At 37.7% G+C, this 23422-nt stretch overlaps 1 protein-coding gene across 1 annotated transcript in view; it reads left to right on the top strand.

The window, feature by feature from the left end:
• Positions 1-23422, top strand: part of Slco4c1 (solute carrier organic anion transporter family member 4C1) — a 49353-nt gene that overhangs the window by 4837 nt on the left and 21094 nt on the right. Inside the window, exons 3-6 of the mRNA XM_051190859.1 lie at positions 18117-18299; positions 19461-19557; positions 21092-21213; positions 22612-22730. Of these exons, the coding sequence (XP_051046816.1) occupies positions 18117-18299; positions 19461-19557; positions 21092-21213; positions 22612-22730 (521 nt within the window). The remainder of the gene's footprint in view (positions 1-18116; positions 18300-19460; positions 19558-21091; positions 21214-22611; positions 22731-23422) is intronic.

Below are 23422 nucleotides of genomic sequence, written 5' to 3'. Positions count from 1 at the left end.
TAAAAATGGGAAATGTACACATATGGATGAAGAGAAGATGCATTTAAAATATGAAAACTTTAAGACAAATAAGATAGGAGAAGATACCGTCAGTGCAATGAGTACTTACTATGGATCCTAGGAGAGTATCTGACATTGGGCAACATTGCATAAGGCCAGCTGCATAATTTCACTAGGGGTAGATTCAGGAACAAGACGCACATTGCAGCATAGGTTGTCCTGTCACACCTTGAAATCTAAATAGCACAGAACATTCAAGCTAATCTGCCTCAGAAGAACATAGACTCCTGATTCCATGTTAGGATAAATGTACTTATGTTTGTAGTGTTTGGACCTTACTGCTGCAGGTAGTTTAACTGCATGCATTTCTTGTTTTTTTTTTGGGGGGGGTCTGTATGCATATATACTTTTGTTTGATTTTAATATTTTTTTGATATTATAATAATTAAAGCATTTCTCCTTTCCTTTTCCTCCATCCAAAACTTTCTATATACTCTTTTTATTCTCTCCTAAATTTATGGCCTCTTTTTTAATTAACTATTATACACACACACACACACACACAAATATATAGTTACCTTTAGGAATTGTCTCAATCAGTATACTGTTACTTGTATGCATGTTTTCAAAGCAGACCATTTAGTTTTGGATAAGCAATTGAGAGGACTATTTTCCTACTCTTAACTTTGTTTAGTTTCCTGTGATTCTTTGTGTAGGAATGTTCTTGTTCATTTATTTGTTGGTTGGTTTGTGTTTTTAGACAGGGTTTCTCTGTGTAGCCCTGGATGTCCTAGAACTCCATCTATGTACCAGGCTGTCCTCAAACTTAGAGAGTCACCTGCTTCTGCCTCTCGAGAGCTGAGACTAAGAGCGTGTGACCGGCTAACTTTCTTGTTCTTAAAGGAGCTTCATTGCCAAGCCTCAAGTGTTACAAAGTAAAAAGTAAATACCTCTTCTACGAAGCCTGAGCTCTGTCTTGGTGCTTTTCATGGAGTATCTCAGGTGGAGCACACCTTGAAAGCTACAGCCAAACTGAACTCTTGATATACCAAAGGGGAGCATCTTCAAATAAAGGCATTTGTGGGGTATGGAAAGAAATGGCTCAGAGCTGAGGCTGAGATGATTACTGACACAGAGAAGTTCGGTGATAATCGTGTAGAATGCAAGCTTCTTGTTGCTCTTGTGGATATTTTCCAGCAGTTTAGTAGACCAGACTCAGTAGACCATGGGAAGAGGAAACGTTAGCTTGCTTTTTTGTTTTGCTGCCATGTCTGTAATAAATATTGTTTACATGGAGTACACATAGTACTAAGTAACAGCAGTGGAGAATCTGGACCAGGTGCCACATGTCTATAATCACAGAAGTTGGAAAAACAACAGGGAAACGTTTTATTTCATTTGTTATTTGGGGAAGGATACATAACTAGCAACTAAACAAAGACAGCTGAAGGGTAAACAGAAGAGGCTATAGTGATGGTAGATGGAAAATGTTGCAACAACCATCAAAGATGTTTTTCAGGCTAGAGGGAAAAGATGAGGGTTTCAGAAATGGTCAGTTGTGGCCAACACAGTCACCACCAGGGTGAAATGTGCTGAGAGGTGAACATGCAGAGTGGAGGCCAGGTAGGCTGACCCCTTTGTGTTTGACTTGACCACCTGGGACTGTGTCCTAGAGTGAATAAGACTAATTAAAACTGAGTCGGCAGTGGAAATTAAGAATTTTTAACTGCAGGAGGAAATACTTACATTCAGTGTTCAGTGTATATACTTAAGCATGCTAGCCTAAAAAAGCACAAGCCGGTCCTTGGAGTACAAACACTACCAGAAAGGTTTCCTTATGCTAAATTTTGTAGTACCACTTTGGCTTTTGGCAGGGATTGTGTTGGTTACCCTTCACACTGTTAATATAGATAAACATGCTTACCTGCTACGTAGCTACTGTTTTGAATTTTGTGAAACTTTTTTGTTTTGCTCGGCAAGCATATCATTATGGCATGTGCACAGCAGAGGCAGAGAGCTAGAGAGAGAAAAAGCTTTCAATTAACATAGGATACAGGAGTAAAATTGGATTTAGTGTCTGAGAAAAGCTATGCATTTGAACCCAGAATGGATGTTGGACTCATAAATACCTTTTCTGTTACTGTCATGAATTTTATAGCAAATGATGCCATAACTTCATGATGATTTTATTAATGGTGAACAGCTACTAAAATTAACCTACCTGTAATGATCTATTTTCTTTAAAGATTTTTATGTTTGTTGTTTCTAGTGTATTAGATATTGGATTATTTAAATTTTCCTTTCCTGGATTTAAACAATTTCTTTCTTCAAGACAGATTATCATGTAGCTCTGATTGGCCTTAAACTGTGTAGAGCCAAGGATGACCTGGAAATTCTGATTCACTTGCACTCACCTGGAGTTTTGGAATTACAGACATGTGCTACCACTTGGGACTCTGGTATGGAGAATTAGGGCCTTGTGTGTGATTAGCTAGCACTCTGCCAACCTAACTGTGTCTCCATCCTGTCTTCCATAATTCAAAGAGCCAAGTATCATATTAAAAAAAAAATCACAATCTCTGTGTTCAAATAAGTCAACTCACTTCCACAAACATGGACACCTGGAAAAATCTGGATCATTTGCCTAACTCTGAGAAATGTAGAAAGAAAACTGGAGATTTAAGTGGCAAAAGGAAAACAGATTATGTTGGAAGTTAGAAGCCCAAAGACAGTTTGTTCATAAGTGATGTAATGTGTAAGAAACGGAGCTGGATGGAACTCTTTTCTACCACTGTAGCGGCCCAAAGTCAGTTCCCAGCAGAGAATAAACTGGGCATGGTGCCACACACTGCACTCTGAGCTCTGGGAGGAAGAGGCCAGAGGATCAGAAGTTCAAGTTTGTCTTCAGGCTCCATAGCAATTCATGCAGCAGCCTGGAATACATGAGAGACCCTGTTTTAAAACAAAAATAAACACTAAAATCCCATAATGTAGCTGGGCAGTGGTGGCACAAGCCTTTATTTCCAGCACTCAGAGAAACCCAGTCTCCAAAAAAAAAGAACAAAAATTCTAAAATATATCCGCAACAACAAAAAGACCTTAGTATAAAGTAACATGAAAAGCATGAGAACTTATTTTATTAACCAAAATCACCCTGTAGTTTCATTTGAAGTGAATACTGAGGAAATAGTTGTGATTTTTAACTTGAGGGAAATCACTTCAGATGAGTTAATCTCTCTGAGGAGATGAAAGTAATGCAATATAGTCAGTAAGTAGATGAAAACAAAATATGAAAGATAGAGTAGCATGTAAAATTTCTACAGGTGTGAGAATAACAGGAGTGTGAGAGTCAGCAAAGGTAGAAGGCAGGGATCAGATCAGCATGGCTTCCTACTGTCCTGTACTGCAAAGGAGGTCCGGGAGGAAGATAATCTTTCTCACCTGGAGATTTTTATAGGGCCATAAAGGTTGGAGGTGATTAACTTTGAATGGAGATGAGTTTTGGCTATTGTTATTGGATTAAAAAAATAAAGTTTTAAAGAGAAATAAATACTCCTGGGGATTACATTTTGAACTTATTGATCTGAAGATGGCCAAGTGTCATAAACAATTTCCAAATAACTAATATATGACCCTGTTTACAACTTATCTTTTCACTTCAAGTATAGGCATTCACTTTTGATGTTGGATTTTGTGGCAAAGTCAAACCTGGCTTTGAACTCTATGTAACTGAGGATGACCTTGAACTCGAGTCTTTCTACCTTTCTAATTATAGACGTGGACCACCACACAGCTAGACACTTATTTCTGATGAAGCCCGGACTTTCCTGGAACTCTTTTGTAGATCAGGCTGGCCCAAGACTCAGAGATCCATCTGCTTTTGCCTCTGGAATGCTGGGATTAAAGATATGCACCATGCCTTTTGTTCATTTGTGGGTTTTGTTTGTTTGTTTTGACACAAGGTTTCTCTGGGTAGCCCTGGCTGTCCTGGAACTCATTCTGTAGACCAGGTTGGCCTCTAACTCACAGAGATCTGTCTACCTCTGCCTCCCGAGTGCTGTGATTAAAGCTTGAGCCATGCCTGGCTTTTTGAGTTATGTTGGGTAAACTGTTATCTTAGCTAATGAGTAACAAAGCTATTATTTAAAAAGCAACCAACATTTTGTAAAATGAAAAACTAAAAGACCCAGAGTCAGATATTGGGGTTCAAGCTGAATATCAGAAAAGCAAAGCAGTCAGTCACTACTTCTCACCCCCTCTCACTCAGGCTGAAAGGGCTGATCCACACACGTACTCCTCACCAACCTGCTGCCTCTGCTCACTGTGGCTGGAGAATGAATTCCTCTCTGAGATCTTGCTTCTGTCTTACATACTTCCCTAATGTTGGGATTAAAGGTGTGAGCTATAATTCTCTGTTAGACTGATTCACTCTTGTGTAGATCTGGGTGGCCTTGCACTCACAGAGATCTGTCCACTCTTAATCCTGAGTCCTAGGATTAAGGTGTGTACCACCACCTCCTAGCTCCTGGTTGCTGGGATTAAAGGTGTGCGCCTGGCTTCTCTGGCCTGTGGCTGACTATGCTTCCTGAATCCTCAGGCAAGCTTTAGTAAGTCATAAACACTATCTCACCATAAAGCGCTATGATTTTGTTTGATCGTGAAGGTTCCTTCTTTGATGATGGGACTCATTATGATTTTTCTTATATCTAGTAGGAGTGAGACTGCATGTAATGAAATGCATTACATGATGTAATGAAACAAATGCTTTCAGTTTAAATGTAATAACGTAATAAAAGGGCTAACTCTAACTTTTCAGGGTTAGTAAATGCTTCAGGTGAAACAAAAACTTGGGGTATCTAGTAATAACTACTCTAGGTAATTATTTTCATTTAATGCTTCCTTTTATATTGCCAAGTTCTTATCCACCATGGAGGAACAGGCCTTCTTAGAGGTATCTATAGGAAGCATCTATTCACTGTGTATTTGATAACTCAGTGGTCATTTTGTTCAGCAAATATTCTACCTCCCATGCTGTTGATTATTTAGACCTTTGACAGCATCGAACAAATTTCCTCTTACTAAAATAGTAACCTGGGAGAGGAAAATACAAAGAAGTGAAATCAATAAAAAAAAGAGAGAGAGAGAGAGAGAGAGAGAGAGAGAGAGAGAGAGAGAGACAAGCATGAAAATGGAGTTCCCTGGTCTGTAAGTTCAGACTGATGCTGGGATTCTCAGATCATACTAGCCAAAGCTTGTGTGTGTGTGTGGAACTAAAATTTTCTCTCGTAATTTGAGCAAAACTTTTTGTTCATGAATGACTTTATTAGTAATGTTTTAGATCTCAAACTTTACAGTGTGAAAAAGGATGCTACAAAGAGAAGCAAATTCAGAATACTATGAAAATGCTTTAAACCGGTTTTGGCATTTGCCATAAATATGGGATAAAATACTGACTTCACTGAGGGGTGCTATAATGAAGCATTATTATTATTTTTTTTATTTAGGTGATGTCTGATGTGACCTTCAAGTGATGTGTAGCCTAATAGCTGTGTCTGAGCATAAAGAATGCTTGAGAGTTAAAGATAGGTCTTTTGTTTTTTTTAGCTTCCTCAGAAAGATTGGTAAAAGTGTGGTTTGTGGCAAGGAAAAAAAAAAAAAAAAAAAAAAAAAAGAGGAAACTCTACTTTCATAGTCTGGCCCCTTAAAAGTGCACAAACTGGTCAACATTACTGTTAATGTGCTTTTCTGTTTTATTTTTAATACTATTACACTTTAAATGAATCACACTGATCATGTTCAAGCAGAAGTTCTGTTTGTGCACTGTGTGACAGGTCTGTGACCCCACCTTGATCCGTTCAACCAAAAGTTTTTGTGATAATAACCTCATGGTTAAGACTGTGCCTGATGGGGAGTAGAGATGCAAAGCCGCATACAGACTTGTACAGTATACGTTCACAGATTCATTTTCTTAGGATAATCAAATGGGGAAGATTACAATCCTCTATTCATCATATTTGCATACAAACAATGTGCATGGCAGTTTAGATAAGAGTGTGGCATTTGGAGCTAGACTTTTTAAAATTCAAATTCCAGCACAATACTTATATGTTATTCAGATTTTAATAAATGACACAACTTGCACTTCAATTATTGCATCTGAAATGTTGAGATCATACACATACATTTTACACTACATCATTTTACATATAAGTATCAATATACATCTTAGAAGATTTTGGAAAACCTATATAGAGTCTAAAAGTATTGAAATTGATGCTGGGGAATAGGACAGATTCACTGAATCTTAGTAATTCCATTAAGTTACTGCAGTAAATCATAAGTACATGTAATTAAGACTCATTATTTGAAGTTTTTAGCTTTCATTTCAAACCAAATCTCAAAGATAAATATGTTTTCTTTGTGATGTTCTCCTCAAAAAAAGTAGGATCAAAGAATTATGAGGCATGATAATTAAAATAGCTGCCAGGTGTTTGTTTGTTATTAGCAATGGTAGTTATAATACAACATAAAAACTTTCCCATAGATTGTATTTGCTTTTCATAGAAGCAACTTGGTCTTCACACCTCCCCAAAGTATGGCCAAACATTTTGAAACCACCACATTAGTAAAGATTAGATAGGTCTCTTAGGTTTCCTGTTAAGACATAAGAGAAGAATTACCTAGTGTAGCTCAGATAATTGGGTCTACCTACAACACAATCGAATACTGAGTTTTTGGTAGACAATCTTCATGCTCTGCTTTTAGACATTGTAATGGGGTTTTCTAAGATTTTCAGAAAAATGATAAACTAATAAAAATAGAATCAAAAGGAAGTATATCTTAAGATAGCATTATGTAGGTTATCCACTATTAACTTAAAATTATTTAGTCTTTTTAAAGGTTCATGTGTTTGAAAATAATTACAGCACAGTGTATAGTCATTACTGATGCCCTTGAACCCTCAGACACTCTTCACTAACTTATTCATTATTACACCACATTCATATACATACTGCCCATATGTACTTAAAATCCACTTTGAATAAAAACAAGTGGCTAGTCCTATGAATACAAACATGTTTTACTTTTAATATATGTTGGTTATCTTTGCTAATAATAGAGACAGGCCTATGGAATATTTATTTTTATGTTACTTAACTTTATAGTCAATTTATTTAATCAAACTTTGTTTACTATGTTCTTACTACACTTTGTGATTCTGGTTATAAATGTTCTAGTTAATGCTTGTTTGTGACTGAATAAAACTCTACTATGGGCTGGTGAAATAGTTCAGCAGATAAAGGTGATGACCCGAGTTCCACCCCTAAAATCCACATGGCCAGTAGAAAGAATTGACTCCACAACTTACATCATGCCATGCCTGTACCCATACACACACACACACACACACACACACACACACACACACACACACACACATACACACACAAGTAATTGTAACAAAAATTAGAACGTATGTCTCCACTGTGCATGCATACCATATTTTATCCATCTTCTGTTGACAAATGCTTGGGCTGACTCTGTAACTTGTTCTTAAAAACAATACTGTAATATCTGTGGCTGGGTATATATTACTGTGGTGAATTGTTCCAGAATATTTAGAGTATATGTCCAGGAGTGGCATAGCTGGGTCATGTTGTAGTACTACTTTTATTTTTGTGAGGAACTTCCAATGACTTATCTACATTCTCCCAAGCAGTATGTAAGAGTTCCCTTTCTTCACCCTTACCACCATTTGTTATTTCTTATCTTAATGGCTAGACATTGTGTCCAGGGAAAGATGGATTCTCAGTGAAACTTTAATTTGCATTTCCTTGGCAAACAAGGTTGTTGAACAGGTTTTAAAGTGTGTTCTGTCTTGTGAGCCACAGCTGTTTCATTAGCTCATATATTGACTGGATTGTTTGGAGTCTTGAATTTACTTTTTTGCGTTTGTTATCTAGTCTAGAAGGTCACCACCTGTCAGATGTGAAGTTGACAGGAATTTTCACCCATTCTGTAGGCTGTTCCATGATTCATTGATTGTGTCCTTTGCTGTGCAGAATTTCCTGAATTCCCATGTGTCAACTCTGAGTTCTTTACAGAGAACCCACATTTATACCTATACCTTAAAGTGTTTCCTCTAGTTTCTTCTGACAATTTCAAATTTTGAATGCATCCTTTGTGCACACCAAGAAATTAGGGTCTAGTTTCATTCATTTGCACATGGTTATTCAATTTTCCCAGCACATTTTATTGAAAAGTATTGTCCATTGTATGTTTTTGGCAATGTGGCTAAAACCCAAGTGGCTGTGACTGTATGGATTTATTTCTGGGTCCTTTGTTCCATTTATGTGTCTATTTTTTTTTTTTGCACCAGTATAGTGCTGTTTTCATTTTCATAATTCCTGTCTCATAATTTAATCAACTATATCTCTGACTTTGTTATTTTTCTCAGTTTTACTTTGACAATGCAGAGTCTTTTGTGTTTCTATAATAAATCTTGGAATTGATTTCTCTGTTTTGATGAAAATTGTGATAGGAATTTGAGGAGAAATGGATTGAATCTGTAGATTGGTTTTTGGAAATATAGCCATTTTTGCAATATCATTTCTGCTGATTTGTGACCATGGGAGGATTTTCTATCTTCTAGTGTATTCTTAAGTTTCTTTATTTGATATTTCATGTTTTCATTGTTGAGGTCTTGTACCTTCTTGGTTAAGTTCATACTAATTATTACACACATGTTTTGCTCTATCGTGAATGGGGGAGGGGGCTCTTCAATTGAGAAGATGCCTCAGTCAGACTTGTAGGCAAGTCTGTGGAGCCATTTTCTTGGTTAATGACTGAAGTGGGAAGCATGCTAGTATTCAGGCATCTGTACTTGCCTGTACTGGGGTTCTGACAGGATATGGCCTCAGCTGCAGCCACTAAGAGCACCACCTGTGTATATTCACTATGTTCTCTTTTAAAAGGGCCCTGCCCACCTGCCATCATTCTCTCTCTCCTCTTCCTCTCTCTCTCCTCCCACCTCTCCTTTCTTATCTCTCTCTCTTCTCTCTCTTCTCTCTCTCACTCTCACTCTGCTTCTCTCTTCTGCTGCTCCTGTCCCCATAGGCTGCTCTTCCCTCTCTCCTCCCCACTTTATCGTTTTCTTTTCCCCAATTTAAAAAAAAAAAAAGAAAAGAAACCCTCCACCCAAGCTCTGTGGCACGGCATCTTTCCTTTGCCTGCTGCTTTTTCAAATTATATCACAGCCCACTGTATGTAGTTAGCAACTTGTCATGGGGATGGGGACATGAGAAAGTAACAGAGCAAGCCATAAAAAGCAACATGGTAAGCATTACTCCTTCCTGGCCTCTGCTTCAGTTCCTGCCTCTACGGTCTTGTCTTGAGTTCCTTCCCAGATTTCCCTTCATGGTGAATTACAAACTGTAAAGTGAAGTAAACCCATTTTCTCCCTCACTTTGTTTTGGGGTGTGGCTTCTTTATCACTGCAATAAAGAACAAACTAATGAAATCTTTTAAATAGTTTTCTGTCAGTGTCTTAGCTGCAGCATGAACGCAATGAGCATGCTTTGTTAGACTCATACAAAACTATTTCTTTTGTCTTTTGAAGGGATTACTTAGGTAGTATTGTACTTTAAATTTTAGTGGCTATGTTGGTTTTAATGGCTAGAATCATAATACATTTTATATTTGATTTTGTACCTTGTGAACTTATTGACCTTATTTTTTTACTTATTGAACTTATTGTTTCAGACCTTTGGGTGGTTGCCAGGTAGATGATTGTGTCTTTGGTAAATACTGAGAGTTTTGTGTCTTTTTAAAGTATTCTTTTGTCGTTAACTTTCATTTTTGGCTTGACTTAACTGCTTAGAATGTCTTGATTAATTTGAATAAGGGTAGTGATTAATTTGAATAAGTTGTAGCTAGGTTAGTGATTTATGGCTATATTGTCATCATCCCAAAGAGGTAGGCAGGAGGATTGCCTCAAATTTGATGCAATGAGTATTAGGCTACCTAAGGCTATGTAGCAAGATCCTGTTTAAAATAAATGGTGAAAATTAATTTTCTTACTTTATTTTCAAATATTGAGCCAACCTTGCATCCCAGGGCAAATTTTACTTTTTAATTATATATAATTTCTACAATATGTATGTATGTATGTATGTATATATGTATGCATGTATAATCAGTTTTTAGACACAGGTTTCCTCTGGCTGTCTTGAAGCTAGCTTTGTAGACCAGGTTGGTCTTGAACTCATGGAGATCTGCCTACCTCTGCCCCCTGAGTCTCCTGAGTACTGGGATTAAAGGTGTGTGCCCATCAGCACCAACCTTCTCTACTAATACTTTATCACTAACTTTTCTATTTCTATCCATAAGAGATGTAATAGATGTTTATTTACTTATTTATTGGTATTGCTTTTACTTTTTAAAGTTTTGGTCTTTGGGAGGGCTCACCACCCAAATCCCAAATAAATTTCTAGATTTGAATTTTTAAATATGTGTGTTATAGTTCACTAAGTAAAACCATATTATCACTCAGATTTTCTATTGAAAAATTTTTAATATTTTTGTCCTGTCCTCCCAAATGTTAATATCTTTAGCAGTTACAGGGATATTCAAATGCCCCTTTCATTTTGTTCCATTTGTGGGACCAATTGATTTTACCTATAATTTCAGATTTATGTATAATACCAAATTCTTTTTTAATTTTCCATTCTTTTGTTGTCTATAGGCTCTTATAACCTAACCCATTTACAGCAATCCACACTGCCACATTGCATTTCCTCTCTTCCATCTTGTAGCTCCTGTTTTCTTTCCATGTCCCATTGGCTACTTTGACTTCCTTCTTCCCACCATTCTCTCTATGCCTGGAAGTCCCGCCTATACCTCTTGCCTAGCTATTGGCCATTGAGCTCTTTATTAAACCAATCACAACAAAACATCTTCACATGGTGTACAATTATCCCACAACAATTATTATTTTTGTTTTTTGAGACAGGGTTTCTCTGTGTAGCCTTGGCTGTCTAAGTGCCTTTTTTTTATATACAACAATGTTTATTGTATTTGAGGGGAAATAGGTGAAGGCATGTATATAGCATCTTCACAGGAGAAATCCTCTATATCTTTGTATCCCTAGCTTTTTTTCTAACATATTGGTAAAATTTAACTCTTAAAATGTATTTATGGAGTCACTGCATTACACCATAACCTACATTCTACACACATTGACTTATATATTAGCAATAACCCCAAGATAGCTGTGGTTTCTCTAATCATGCCTATTTCAAATTTATTCTGTGTGCTTTTCATTAGTGAACAACAGCTGAAGCCTAGCTTCCTTTATCTGATGGTTGATACTGGTGAGGAATGTTTTATACATTGTGTAAACTGTAGAAAAAGGAAATGACCAGCCAGTCTTAGCCTCTCAATCCAGTTGTCCTGAAGTGACTTAGTTCATCTCCACATTTTACTGTGCAAACCACTGATATGCTAAATATGCTAGTCCTAATGTCAATGGGGGGGCGATGGGAGGTGAAATTTATATCCCTAGGGTTACAGGAAATAATTTTTGGATAACAAACAACACAGCCAAGTCAACCACATAGAGAAATACTAAGTTTGAGTAATGTAATACTTTAGATCCCTTTTCAAAATCAGCACACAACAAGATGGGGCTTGGACTGGTAATTGCTGAGGTTGATTTTTTGCTCCATGGGGATTAATCTTACTCCTGTCCATTGTGTTTGTTTTAATCTTTCTATAATCAAGAGCAAAACATAGTTATTTTCATAATACATGCCCTGCAGAATAAGACAAAGAGACACAGTGCTTGCACAACCATGTTGGAGCGTAAGAGGTCAGCAAATGTTTTCTATAAACTGAAAGGTAGTAAATATTTCCAGCCTTGGGTCTATTCAATCTGTTACAGTTGCTTAACACTGCTGTTGTCTCAAGAAAGTGAACCTAGCAACACATTAAAAAAGTGGGCATGTTGGGTTTCAATTAGCTGCTACTTATAAAAACAATCCAGGGGCTGGAATAAGTTATAGTTTACATTCTGTGGCCTTTGTGGCTGCTGGTGTTTGGACTTCAGCAGTACTGAATTGCTTTTGGAACAAAGCTCTGTAGTATTCCATTTGCTAAAGGCTAACCTGGAATTTGGTAGATGAGTTCTCTGGATCCGAGAATAAACTTTTTTTTTTTTTTAAATTGTTATATTTGCCATTATTGGGATAGTTTATAATTGCATTTTTATCTCTCTGATCATATTATGACATTTTAACTTTTTTGTCTTTCTATAGTATTGTTACAATATTTAGTTAATACAAATTTATTGGTTATTAGGTTTTAATTTGTATCATTTCCATTATTTCTGGATTAGTCTTGCAGCAGTGCAAGAGTCATAATGGCTTATCTTGCTCAGGGATTGAAGTTTATATGGCTCTATAAATGTTTAATAAGTAGAACTAACACAGAAGGCCTTTGGTATAAAGTCTCATTTAAAATGTATTCTTAGAGTAAAACTTACTTTTCAAAAATACATTCACAAAAGGTCTACTGAATGTTCCTTGTCCTAAATGCTGATCTTCAGTATTGATAGCATTATGCTAACTGGATTTGAAGTACTGAAAACAAATAGTAACATGTATGCATGTCAGAAGATAAAGAACAAACCAAAAATCACTTAAATTGTACTATAGCAGTTAAATTTCTAGGACTTAGTATCTGGACCCCATCATAATATCCATTATTTGCATTACACACTATGTTAGAAGCACACCACTTAGTATTTCTTAGAGTCCGATAACACTTTCTGAATACATAGACATCATTTAGACTTTGTATATGGCTATCAGGTTTTAGTGGGATGGAAAATGCCTAAAAGTTCTGTACTAGAAGATGGCTGTATTTGTTGAGTAGCACAGGTGGATGTAGGCTGCTTCTGACAGGTTTTCAGGGGGAAATAAGTGAAAGTAGTTTTGTCTGTCTTAGTGACACATAAACCATCCATTTCTTTTTGCAATACAGGCTGCACTTGCCTGGACCTCAGGGTCTTGTAATTAAAATAGAACGTATGTAAGTGTGCCGGTCACTTCAAAAAATTTGGGATGGAAATTCAAGCCATTACTATCAGAGATTCTTTCAAGATAAAATTACCAAACATTTTTTTTTCAATGCTGAAAACTGAACCAAGGACCTTGGGGGTGCTAGGCAACATTCCAAGTCCTGACGATGAGTTTTGGATAATAACATCTCTTGGACTAGCCATTGAAGAAAATTGATTAGCAAAGATTAATCAAGGTATCTGGACAGTTGGCTCAGGAAGCAAGAACACTTCCTCCACAAGCATAGGGACCCAAGTTTATATACCATCACTCTTGTTAAAAGCAAGATGTGGTCATCCATTTGTCTTTAACCCTAGTGCCATGGAAGTTGGAGACAGAACAGTTTTTCGGACTTTCTGACTGCCAATCTAGTTCCAAGTTCAGTGAGAGAGCCTGTTTCAAGGAAATTAGGTGGAGAGTGATAAGTCAGGTCACCTGATGTCCTCTTTCATCCTTCATATGCACCCCCATTTTCCATGATACCCATGTGTACATATATTACACATACACACACACATTCACATGCTACTATAATAATAAAAAGAAAAACAGTCTGGTGTTGTGAATTTAATGGGTTTAAATCAATACATGCAGACAATAATTTAAAGTATTGTATAGTTCTGTATACAATCATATGCCGAGAATTAAATGCACCTATAGACAAGCTCAATTGAAAGAATTATCTTGGACTGTGTCATATACATATAGGGTCATACTTTTTCCTAGTATTTTTTTCAAAAGTGGTATCCAATGAGCTATTGAGTATTAGTGGAGACAAAAAAGAGATAATGTAGCATAAAGCTTCACCAGGTTCCATTCTTATCTCATTGTTTACTATCTAAGAATGGAGGCACAAAATTCTCCGCAAACTTTATCCACCACTGTCTTTCAAAATTGCATGGTTCTTAGGACTCATGACATGCAGAGTGCAGGACACTGCAAAATTGCAGTAGTCCAAAGATGTGTGCATATCAGAGTTAATCATGGCTGTGGTTTAGTGATACATCTGTCCTAAACACCTGCTCTAAAAAGAAATGAAAACTATTTATTGAAATTCCTATTTGTCCACTTGAGTGTCATTTTGTTAAACCGTGTCTTTGTGTGTTTTGTCTCTCTGTTGCAGGTCACCATCTACTTTGGTTACATAAAGTTCTCTTCCTGTGTTGTTGTTGCTGTTGCCTTCTTCTTCTTTTCCTCCTCCTCCTTCTTCCCTTCCTCCTCCTCCTCCTTCTCCTGACTCTGTGATCTATTTCCACGTGATTCTCATTTCAGTCACACGTCCCTTCCTGTTTGCCATGCTCCCCTGCTTTCCAGACTTGCCTCTGTGCCACTTTCCATTGAGTCTTCATTTACCGGTTGGGCCAGCACGTGTAGCTCTCCTTTCCCATCCCTTCTGATGCCTTGTTTCTTCCTCACTGTCCTTCACATTCGATGTTTGCTCTAATCGAGTCACTTCATGGTAAAATGCCTCCCATTTTTTTCATCTGCTCCATGAATCGTGACGAAGACCCCAGAGTTAATCTTATGAAACTGTTCTTTGGTGTTTTCTCTCTTAAAATAATAATAACCTTCTGCACATGCAGTGGCATCTCTTTTGGCATTTCCCTTGGTGGACCAGGCTAGGGTCAAGTTCTTTGAGGAAATGCTGGCCAGGCTGCCATCTCAGGCAGGTGGGCTGTACAGGCAGAGGCTCTCAGATTTTAGTTCCTGCCAAGGCAGATGGCTGAGGCATCTGTGGGATTCTCTGTGTAACCTCTTCCCACACCTCCTTCCATATTTTAGAAGTGATGCAGTGTAGGAATGTTCTGTGGGCACCGTGCATGTCTTCTATTACAGACAGAGCCTGTCCACGGGGACTTTAGAAAGAGAGCATTGTTCCTGCATCTTTTGTAGTACATCTGCCACCAGCTATCCCTGAGCCTCTGTCTTTATCCAGGTGCTTAAAGGGACCCACATGCCCAAGATCAGAGATTATTTATGTTTAGCACATTTTATAAAAGGTGTTTGAAACACTGGTAACAGGATAAGGGATTGCAGGAGAGGGATATAGACCTGAGCTCAGTTCCCCAGGCCAGAAGATCCCATGGCAGTGACTCGGGGATGGTCAGATGTAAGTAAATACAGCAGTATTTCTCCTTACAGCTCTGGTTAGGAAGTGGGAAGCTGAGCCAGAGGAAGAAAACACATTCACACAAACCTGCACACTGATAAGAAGTCCAAGCAAGCAAATGAACAAAATCAAAGACTGAGAAGAGGAGCTGCTTTGGTTTAGTCACCTTGATATACTGTAATTAAGGAGTCTGATTTCTTTAGAAAACTGTCCTCTTCAGTGTTCTCCAGAGCTCCCCGCCCTGCCCCTCACCCCCTGCTTTGGAAACTAAGACTGGGAGAGTTCAGTCTGAGTTCCTGCCCAGTGGCCATCCCTTCCACTCCTCCTATAGGGTGAGCACAGGGAAAGCAGTCCCCAGCCTCCAAGTTGTTAGGGCCTGGAACCAGGGGTCTGTGCAGTGGTAGGGCTGTGGAGAGTTTTTTGGGGGGGGGTTAGTGGTAACGGTCGGCCTGAGCGCACGTGTGGATCCTCTTTTGTGTTTACACTGAGGGCTTCGGCACTATTAACAGGTAGAACTGGCCAGCGGGAGTTGGCCCACTACAGGAAAGATTCATCTTTAGTTTGCCTCTACTGGGTTTTTTGTGAATTTATAAATGATATAGGTGCTCCCTCTTGTGGTTATTGTTAAGTTGCATGTTGTTTTCTCTTTCAAATGTACTTTTTTTTTTTTCCTGTTTAGTGTAATGTTACAAATTACTTGTTAAAATACAATATGTAGTATACATAATCAGCATTTTCATCTTTTTAAGCATCTATCATTTATCTTTGATATCTTTTATCATTATGGGATATCCTGTTTGCTGGTTCTTAGTCTTGCTGATAAAAAAAAAAAATTGAAAATGGACTAAGGAACTCAAGGAAAATTTAGGAGAATATGTATGAGAAGAGCAACCTTGGAGGTAAGCTGCCAGGAGGAAGGAGATAGAAAAGGCAAAGAGCAAGCCTTGGCTCTGGTAGAGGCCAGGAAAGCAGGCAGGTTCAGCTACGGAAGTTTGTGCAGGGTAGTCTTCAAGGAGAAGGAGGACTTTCAGTGTCAAGTCCAGCAGGCTTCAGATTTTGGCCAGTATCTGATGAAGGGAATGTGAAACATTATGCTCCCTTTGAGAACTCACAGAAAGAAATGGGCAGGTTAGCAGTGAGGTCTCTAAGTAACTACGCAGACCTAGGGCTTTGGGGTCTATACCTACAGCACTTACTAAGGGAATGGTTGCTCCTTCAATCTTCTTATCATTGATTTACGAGTATCACCTTTCCCCAAGGATGCTCTGGCCAGGTGATGCATGGGCTCATATGGATTAACCCTTACAGAAGGGGATGATGGTCTTGTGATATTTGAAGCAGCTTGGAATGTTATGTCTGTATCCAGACAGAGTCAGAGATACAAATTAGGTCTTCCCCCTCCCTCTCCCTGTCCTTCTCTACTCAGCCATCTCCAAATCATGTAACAGAGTAGACTAAAGACAATTGAAGGAAAATAAAACTATATGCTGAGTGTGGTGCATACCTTTAATCCCTGTACTCACAAGGCAGAGCCAGGCAGATCCCTGAATTCAGTCAAGCCTGGTCAAAGATGAAGTTCCAAAACAGACAGGACTATACAGAGAAACCTTGTGGCAAAATAAATAAAGAAAGAAACCAAACACAAAATGAATAAAACTGTATAAAATAACCTTGGCTTTCCATTAATGATCCTCAACAATTTCACCCCCTCATATGGTGTTTTAAATGTTGTGGGTTTTTTTTTTTTTCAAGATAATGCTCATTCTATTTTGAAATACTAAAATACGTTTATACCTGAATATTATTAGAGGAAGAAAATGTGTAAATCACGCCATCTCTCATTGATTACATTTTGTTATTTCGTACTGCACCTATGTATCTGGGTAACACAATTACTCACCTCCTCCCCTTTCTGCATAAGTGATGTTTTCTGTCTGTTCATTTGTAAACTCATTAACTTTCTACAAGGGTCTTTCATGGTGGAAAGTCCTGCATCTGACTCTCTGTGATGCTTGCTGTATACTCTTGAATGTATGGACCTCTCTTCAATTAGTTTAATATAAATATATATGTGTATATATGTATATATGTGTGTCTGTGTGTATAGATGTATATATAATTCTGATTCTAGTTGATTATGCATCTGTTTGATTGCTTTTGGTTGACTTTCCTATTTTTAACTTGCATTCTTTTGAAAAATTTAAAGTTTGTTTTGTTGTTTTCTGTGCATGAGTGTTTTGCTTGACTATTTGTGCGTGTACCACACACATGCCTGGAGCCTATGGAGGTTAAAAGAGGCCCCTGTGAGCTGCCACATTCTTGTTGCAAGTTGGACTTGGATCCTTTGCATGAGTAACAAGTGCCAGTTCACTACCAACCCTCCAGCCCTCACCCAAGTCTTCGGGTTAAGTTTTTCTCATTTATCCTTATATATCAACTGTATTTTTTTCCTTGCAAGCCTTCCAGTCTTTACTCCCCTTTACCTGTTCCCTTTCCAGTAGTTTGTTCTTTTATTTCTACTTTGTGCTTTTTCCCCCCACAACATCTTCATGAGCTCATTAGCATACATCATGAGTTCTTGACTGAAGAGGTAACTGCATTTTTTACTTTTATTTTTAATTTTTGGCCCCTTATCATCACTGGTATACTTAAATTGGTTACCTTCAAACGTCTTAGATTCAAAACTTAAGTAATATTTCTTTATCTGATGTGAGAGTAATTTCTAAATTTGCTCAAATAACTTATAAACCTCTTTATGTGTACCTTCATCTGTTTTAAATGCAATGAACATGAAGTGATTGGAAGAGATCTCTCATGTAAATGTGATTTGTGAGTACATATTTAAGTTGATGGCTGAATGGGAAATTCACCTTTCCCCTCCTTTAAAGATACTTGCCTGACAACAAGGAATAGCACCAGCTGCGTGTCTTCATCCTCTTTGCTTTCTAACTACTTGTATGTCTTTGTCCTGGGACAACTGTTACTTGGGACTGGAGGAACTCCACTCTACACCCTGGGAACGGCCTTTATTGATGACTCTGTGCCCACACACAAGTCTTCTCTATATATAGGTGAGTGAACTCTTTGTATAATTTCGATTTGTTGTTTGTTCGCTGTGTAGGGAGAGTTGGAAGAGCCTTTGCCTTGTATGCTTTCCATTCCTATCACTAAGGGAGAAAAAACAACAAAAACAAACAAAACCAATTGCGAAGCCATGGGCATTTTATTTAGGTAATTGTGATTGTACTTTGTTTAAATGTTTACTCTAATACCCAGTTTGTTGTTAGGATGGACAGTGGTTATATTGTGGTCCATCCTGAGCATGCTGACATTCATGAATAGGTAGAACCAGGGGATTTTACTCAGAGTATAGTGTATGTGTGTGGGGGGAGGGGGCCTGCACTCGAGAGCATGCAGGAGCACACCCTCAAGTAAGAAAATAAAAATGTTTACAAGGTGTAAATACAGTATATTTCCTTTGCAAATGCTTTGTTATATATGGCAACAATATAAATATCTAATAGCCAGCAGTAAGCTGTTCATCTCTACTGCTACTAAAAGTGAGAGAACTCACCAGGAATCATGACTAAGGATGAATGGCTTGCTTTTAAGAAATAGACTTATCTCTAGTCAGTGGTGGTACATGCCTTTAATCCCAGCATTCAGGAGGCAGAGGTAGGTGGATCTCTGTGATTTTTGAGGCCAGCCTGGACTACTGAGGGAGTTCCAGGATAGCCACAGGTTATACAGGGAAACCTTGTCTCTAAAAACAACAAACAAAGAAAAAGAAATCAACCCATCAGCATATGTAGGTGTTAGATTCTGCTGCACAGTAAAATAAAGATTTCTAAGTGGATGCCTGGTAGGGAGACTTCTTGCTTTGCCTTATTTTCTCCTACAAGATTGTAAACTATAATTACTGCAGAAGGAAAACAGTGTATGTACAATCCCCACCACCAGTTACATAAGATAGACAGATTTGTAATTACTGGGTTTAACTGTTATTATTTTAATCAAGTGGGCTTTTATAGTGAGTCATTAATTTTTGATTCCTCTACATAACTCTTAACCAAATGATACCTTTCATGTAATAATTTTTTAAATCTCTGCAATTTTGATGTAGGTCTAATCATTAGGAATTTTCTTTAGTAACATATATTCCTTCACTGCTGTTAGAATATTGAGCAAAGCTGTTTATATGACTATTCCAAATGTCTTTAATCTTTTCCTAGGAATCGGCTACTCCATGTCAATCCTAGGCCCTGCCATTGGCTATGTGTTGGGTGGACAACTGTTGAGAATGTACATTGATGTTGCAATGGGACAAAGGCAAGACAATATCTGCTTTTCTTTTAGTTTTTTCCTTCTATTTCGGTAAAGGGGACCTCGTTTCTCATTCAGAATGTCATGGGGGATCAGGAAATAAAACAATGGACACTATTTTTACGTGATACCCACTGTGTCTGCAGCACTTTCTGGATCTCTTAGCATAATGTTCGTAAATAAGGACGTCTCATAGAATCACTAGTGATTTTTTAAAATATACTTCATATTTCCTTTGTGTCACTCAAGAATAATAATTCAATTAAAATGAGGTTCTCTATAGATTTAGTTGCAGGTAGATAAGATAGTCTATAAGTATCCAAATGAGAATAGGCTCTCTGTTAGCTCCAATAATGTATAAAAAACAGAACAAAAACCATGTTGCTTTCATAACCAAGGCATGACAAGATACTGATAATTAACAATATTTATCCATTACTTAATATCTACACAGCACAATAAACCAACAGAAAATGTGCTGTGTAGATTATAAGTAATGGATTACATGTTATCCTATTCAATTCCCCCAATATTTTTATTCAACAGTAGCACACAGTTAGTAAGTGGGAAACACGTGAATTGCAATAGATCTTTTGGGTTTTACCTCTCTCTTTGCCTTGGATCATCTTTTCTTTGTATTAGAGAAGTTTCTGCTCTGTGGTGAGGAACCATCTTCCCCCTTTCGCACTCACTGAAGGTTTAACGGTGCAATTCTCCACATGACAGCAAGCAGTGAATAAATGACCTGGGGCTCTGACTGGTTCTCTGTGATGTGAATTCTGGGTTTTCCTTACAGACACAGTATAAAATGTGCTCAGTACAGTCACTGGGATAGGACCGTTAGCTTGTAAAATCAGGTATTGACATCAGAAAGAGACTGACAAGAGTAATGTGTCTGGGGGGAAGGTCTTATTGATATTAAAATAGGAGAACCGCTGTACAAATTTTCAGTAAATCATTCCAGAATGATTTCATGAAAGTGTTAAATGGAGCATACTTTATGAGACATTTTAACATGGGTCAGTGATCTACTGTGAGATAGATGTATTTAGTTTACTACAATGAATGAAAACAAAAACTTAAATAATGCATAGAAATTCTGTGTATGTTTTTAAATATTTGTCATGTTTATATGTACTATTGAACATTTTAAACCTTTATTCCATATTTGTATTTTCTGTGCATGAATCTTTTGTCAGCACATGTGCCTGTGCTGACACGACCATATGCATGTGCCTGTCCACCATATGCATGTGCCGTGCTAGAAGAGGCCATCAGACCCTGGGGACTTGAGTTACGGTGGTTATGGGCCTTCATGTTGCTGCTGAGAATTGAACCTTGGTCCTTTGCTCTTAAGCCCTAAGTCATCTCTTTAGCCCCCACGTTTGCCATTCTATGATGCTTTCCAAAGAATTATACTCCATGTCACTTATCTGTTATCTGACGCATTGTGACAGTTTCATCTTACAGACGTTTAATTGTTATGACCGAGTTCTAATAAGACTGAATGAATTTTGCCTTTTCTTTTTTGTACTTATAGTTCTGATGTCACTGAGGATGATCCCCGGTGGTTGGGTGCTTGGTGGATTGGATTTCTTTTAGCTTGGCTCTTCGCTTGGTCTTTGATAATACCTTTCTCCTGTTTTCCAAAGTATTTACCAGGTAAATGCATCTCTTCTAGTTCAAAAAGTTGTACTGTAATTTTAGTTGTTTTTAAGGTGATTAATAACAGCAGAATTATCCTTTTTATTTATAGACCTTCATGGTCTGCTAATGCATATGTTTGAAATCTAACGTCTTAGAAAATATTCATAGAGACCCTAATATTTATGGATTATTTCATTCCCATTTATGCTTATTGAGTTATAAATTCTTTTCAATAAAATTGCCTTTGTGATTTAATTTTTGCCTATGTACATGCAAGATACAATTGTAAACTATTATCTCATGTTTCTTTAGTTATTAATTTTAAGGACCAATTTGTGTTAAATCCTTCAAGCTGACTATTGATAGTTGTACAAGTACTTACTTTTTTTTCAATTGTCCTCAAGCACATTCTGTCATGTATTAATTTGTAAGCCATCATTTCAATACTAGTCCTTGAAAAACTTCTTAGTAGAAATGAATGTCAGTTCTTTTATGAGTTCTTGTTTCTGAAGCATTTTTTTTTTCTCAAACTTGAAGGCATATATTTATTTCCATTGTCATTTGCAATAGAGCTTTTGGAGGTGTGTGGAGGTGTGTAAGCATATGTGTAGAAGTATGTGGAAGTGTTTTTGGGGTGGGTGGATTTGAGCTTGGAGGTCTGTGGAGGTGTGTGGAAGTGTGTGTGGAAGTATGTTGGGGAGGTGTGAATGTGGGTGGAGGTGTGGGGGGATGGGTAAAGGAAAACTCATACACTGGAAGCAGGTGAACACATGGGTGTCTCTACTGTCCTGGCCCATTCCATTATAGCAGCACTTGATGATACTTTCTCAAACTTATCCACAGAACTATGGTTTCAAACAAAGGGCAAACATTACTTCACCTTCCAGCATGTGTCTATCACCTCCTTTAGGTGAACAAAGGAAAACAGCCACACATGTATTTTAATCTATAAAAACTGCCCCCTCCCAACATTTCAAATGAACAAAGACAGTTATCAGACTTCAACTGAAGAATAATATTTATTGGGAGCAAAACTGTGTCATTAAATTAAAATTCATTGACTAAACATTAATGTTTACACAGATTGGAATTCCATTTATTAGTTGATATTTTCAGGGTTTTTGTTTTTAATTTTTAAACAAGGTCTCACACTACAGCCCACAGATTCATGCTAATCCTTTTGGTATAACTTGAGTTGTGAGTGCTGAGCCATCACACCTGGCTTCATGAGTTTAATGAATTATCAGCCCGTAGCTCAGCCCAGTGACAGACATAGATATTTAAACAACATTAGTAACAGGAGAAAACTGAACCTAGTGGAGTTTACATACTCATAGAGTAAGCACACTTAAAAATGATTAGTGAAATGATAAATAGTAAAACTAGCACATTTGTTCTACAACCCCCCTCCAGGAACAGCAAAAATTCAAGCTGGCAAAACTTCCCAGACTCATCAGAATAGTAGTAATTCCTTCCAACATACAGATGAAAATTTTGGGAAAAGTATTAAAGATTTTCCAAGTGCTATAAAGGTAAAATAGAAGTTTGCTTTCTCTCCCACCCACCTCTCTTTCTCTCTCTGTGTTTGTGCGTGCGTATTTTCCCCACAATCTCAAAGTAACTCAGTGCTTACACATGTGAACATGCAACACACATGCACTCTCCCATCATTTTTTTTTTTAAATTGAGACAGGGTTTCTCTGTGTAGCTTTGGAGCCTGACCAGGAAGGTCACCTGTCTCTGCCTCCTGAGTGCTGGGATTAAAGATGTTCGCCGCCACCACCCGGCACCTTCACATCATTCTATAAGCTAGTCTCTGATCTATTACTAGTTAAGCTTTTATATGTAACATTTTAGATTGAATTTCATTGCCCTTTGAGCTCCACAATAGAATAATTGAGAGAGAGTGGTTCCTCTTTATATGCAGTCCATCACTCCAAGCCATTTCCCTTAGGCTGTGCATTGATCAATTGTCTTTGGACTCTGCTGTCCTTTAGCCTCCTTCCCTTTGGATCATGCCTCCTTATTCTCAATTGTGTCTGGTTTTTACTTCCTCCTTTCTATTGAAAGGTGAGAAGCCCTGTTTCAGTTCTCCTCCCCTGCCTAGCTTTGGGAATGTTTTCGTCTATTCTTAGCAGGCAGCTTACCAAGCACGACACCAACAATGTTCTCATGTGTCCTTCGTGTCTTGCAATTTGGTGTGTTGGGCTGATGAACTAATATT

The sequence above is a fragment of the Phodopus roborovskii genome, unplaced genomic scaffold (genome assembly GCF_943737965.1).
Source record: "Phodopus roborovskii unplaced genomic scaffold, PHOROB, whole genome shotgun sequence".
Taxonomy (NCBI): Eukaryota; Metazoa; Chordata; class Mammalia; order Rodentia; family Cricetidae; genus Phodopus; species Phodopus roborovskii.
This window is presented reverse-complemented; position numbering and strand designations above follow the sequence as displayed.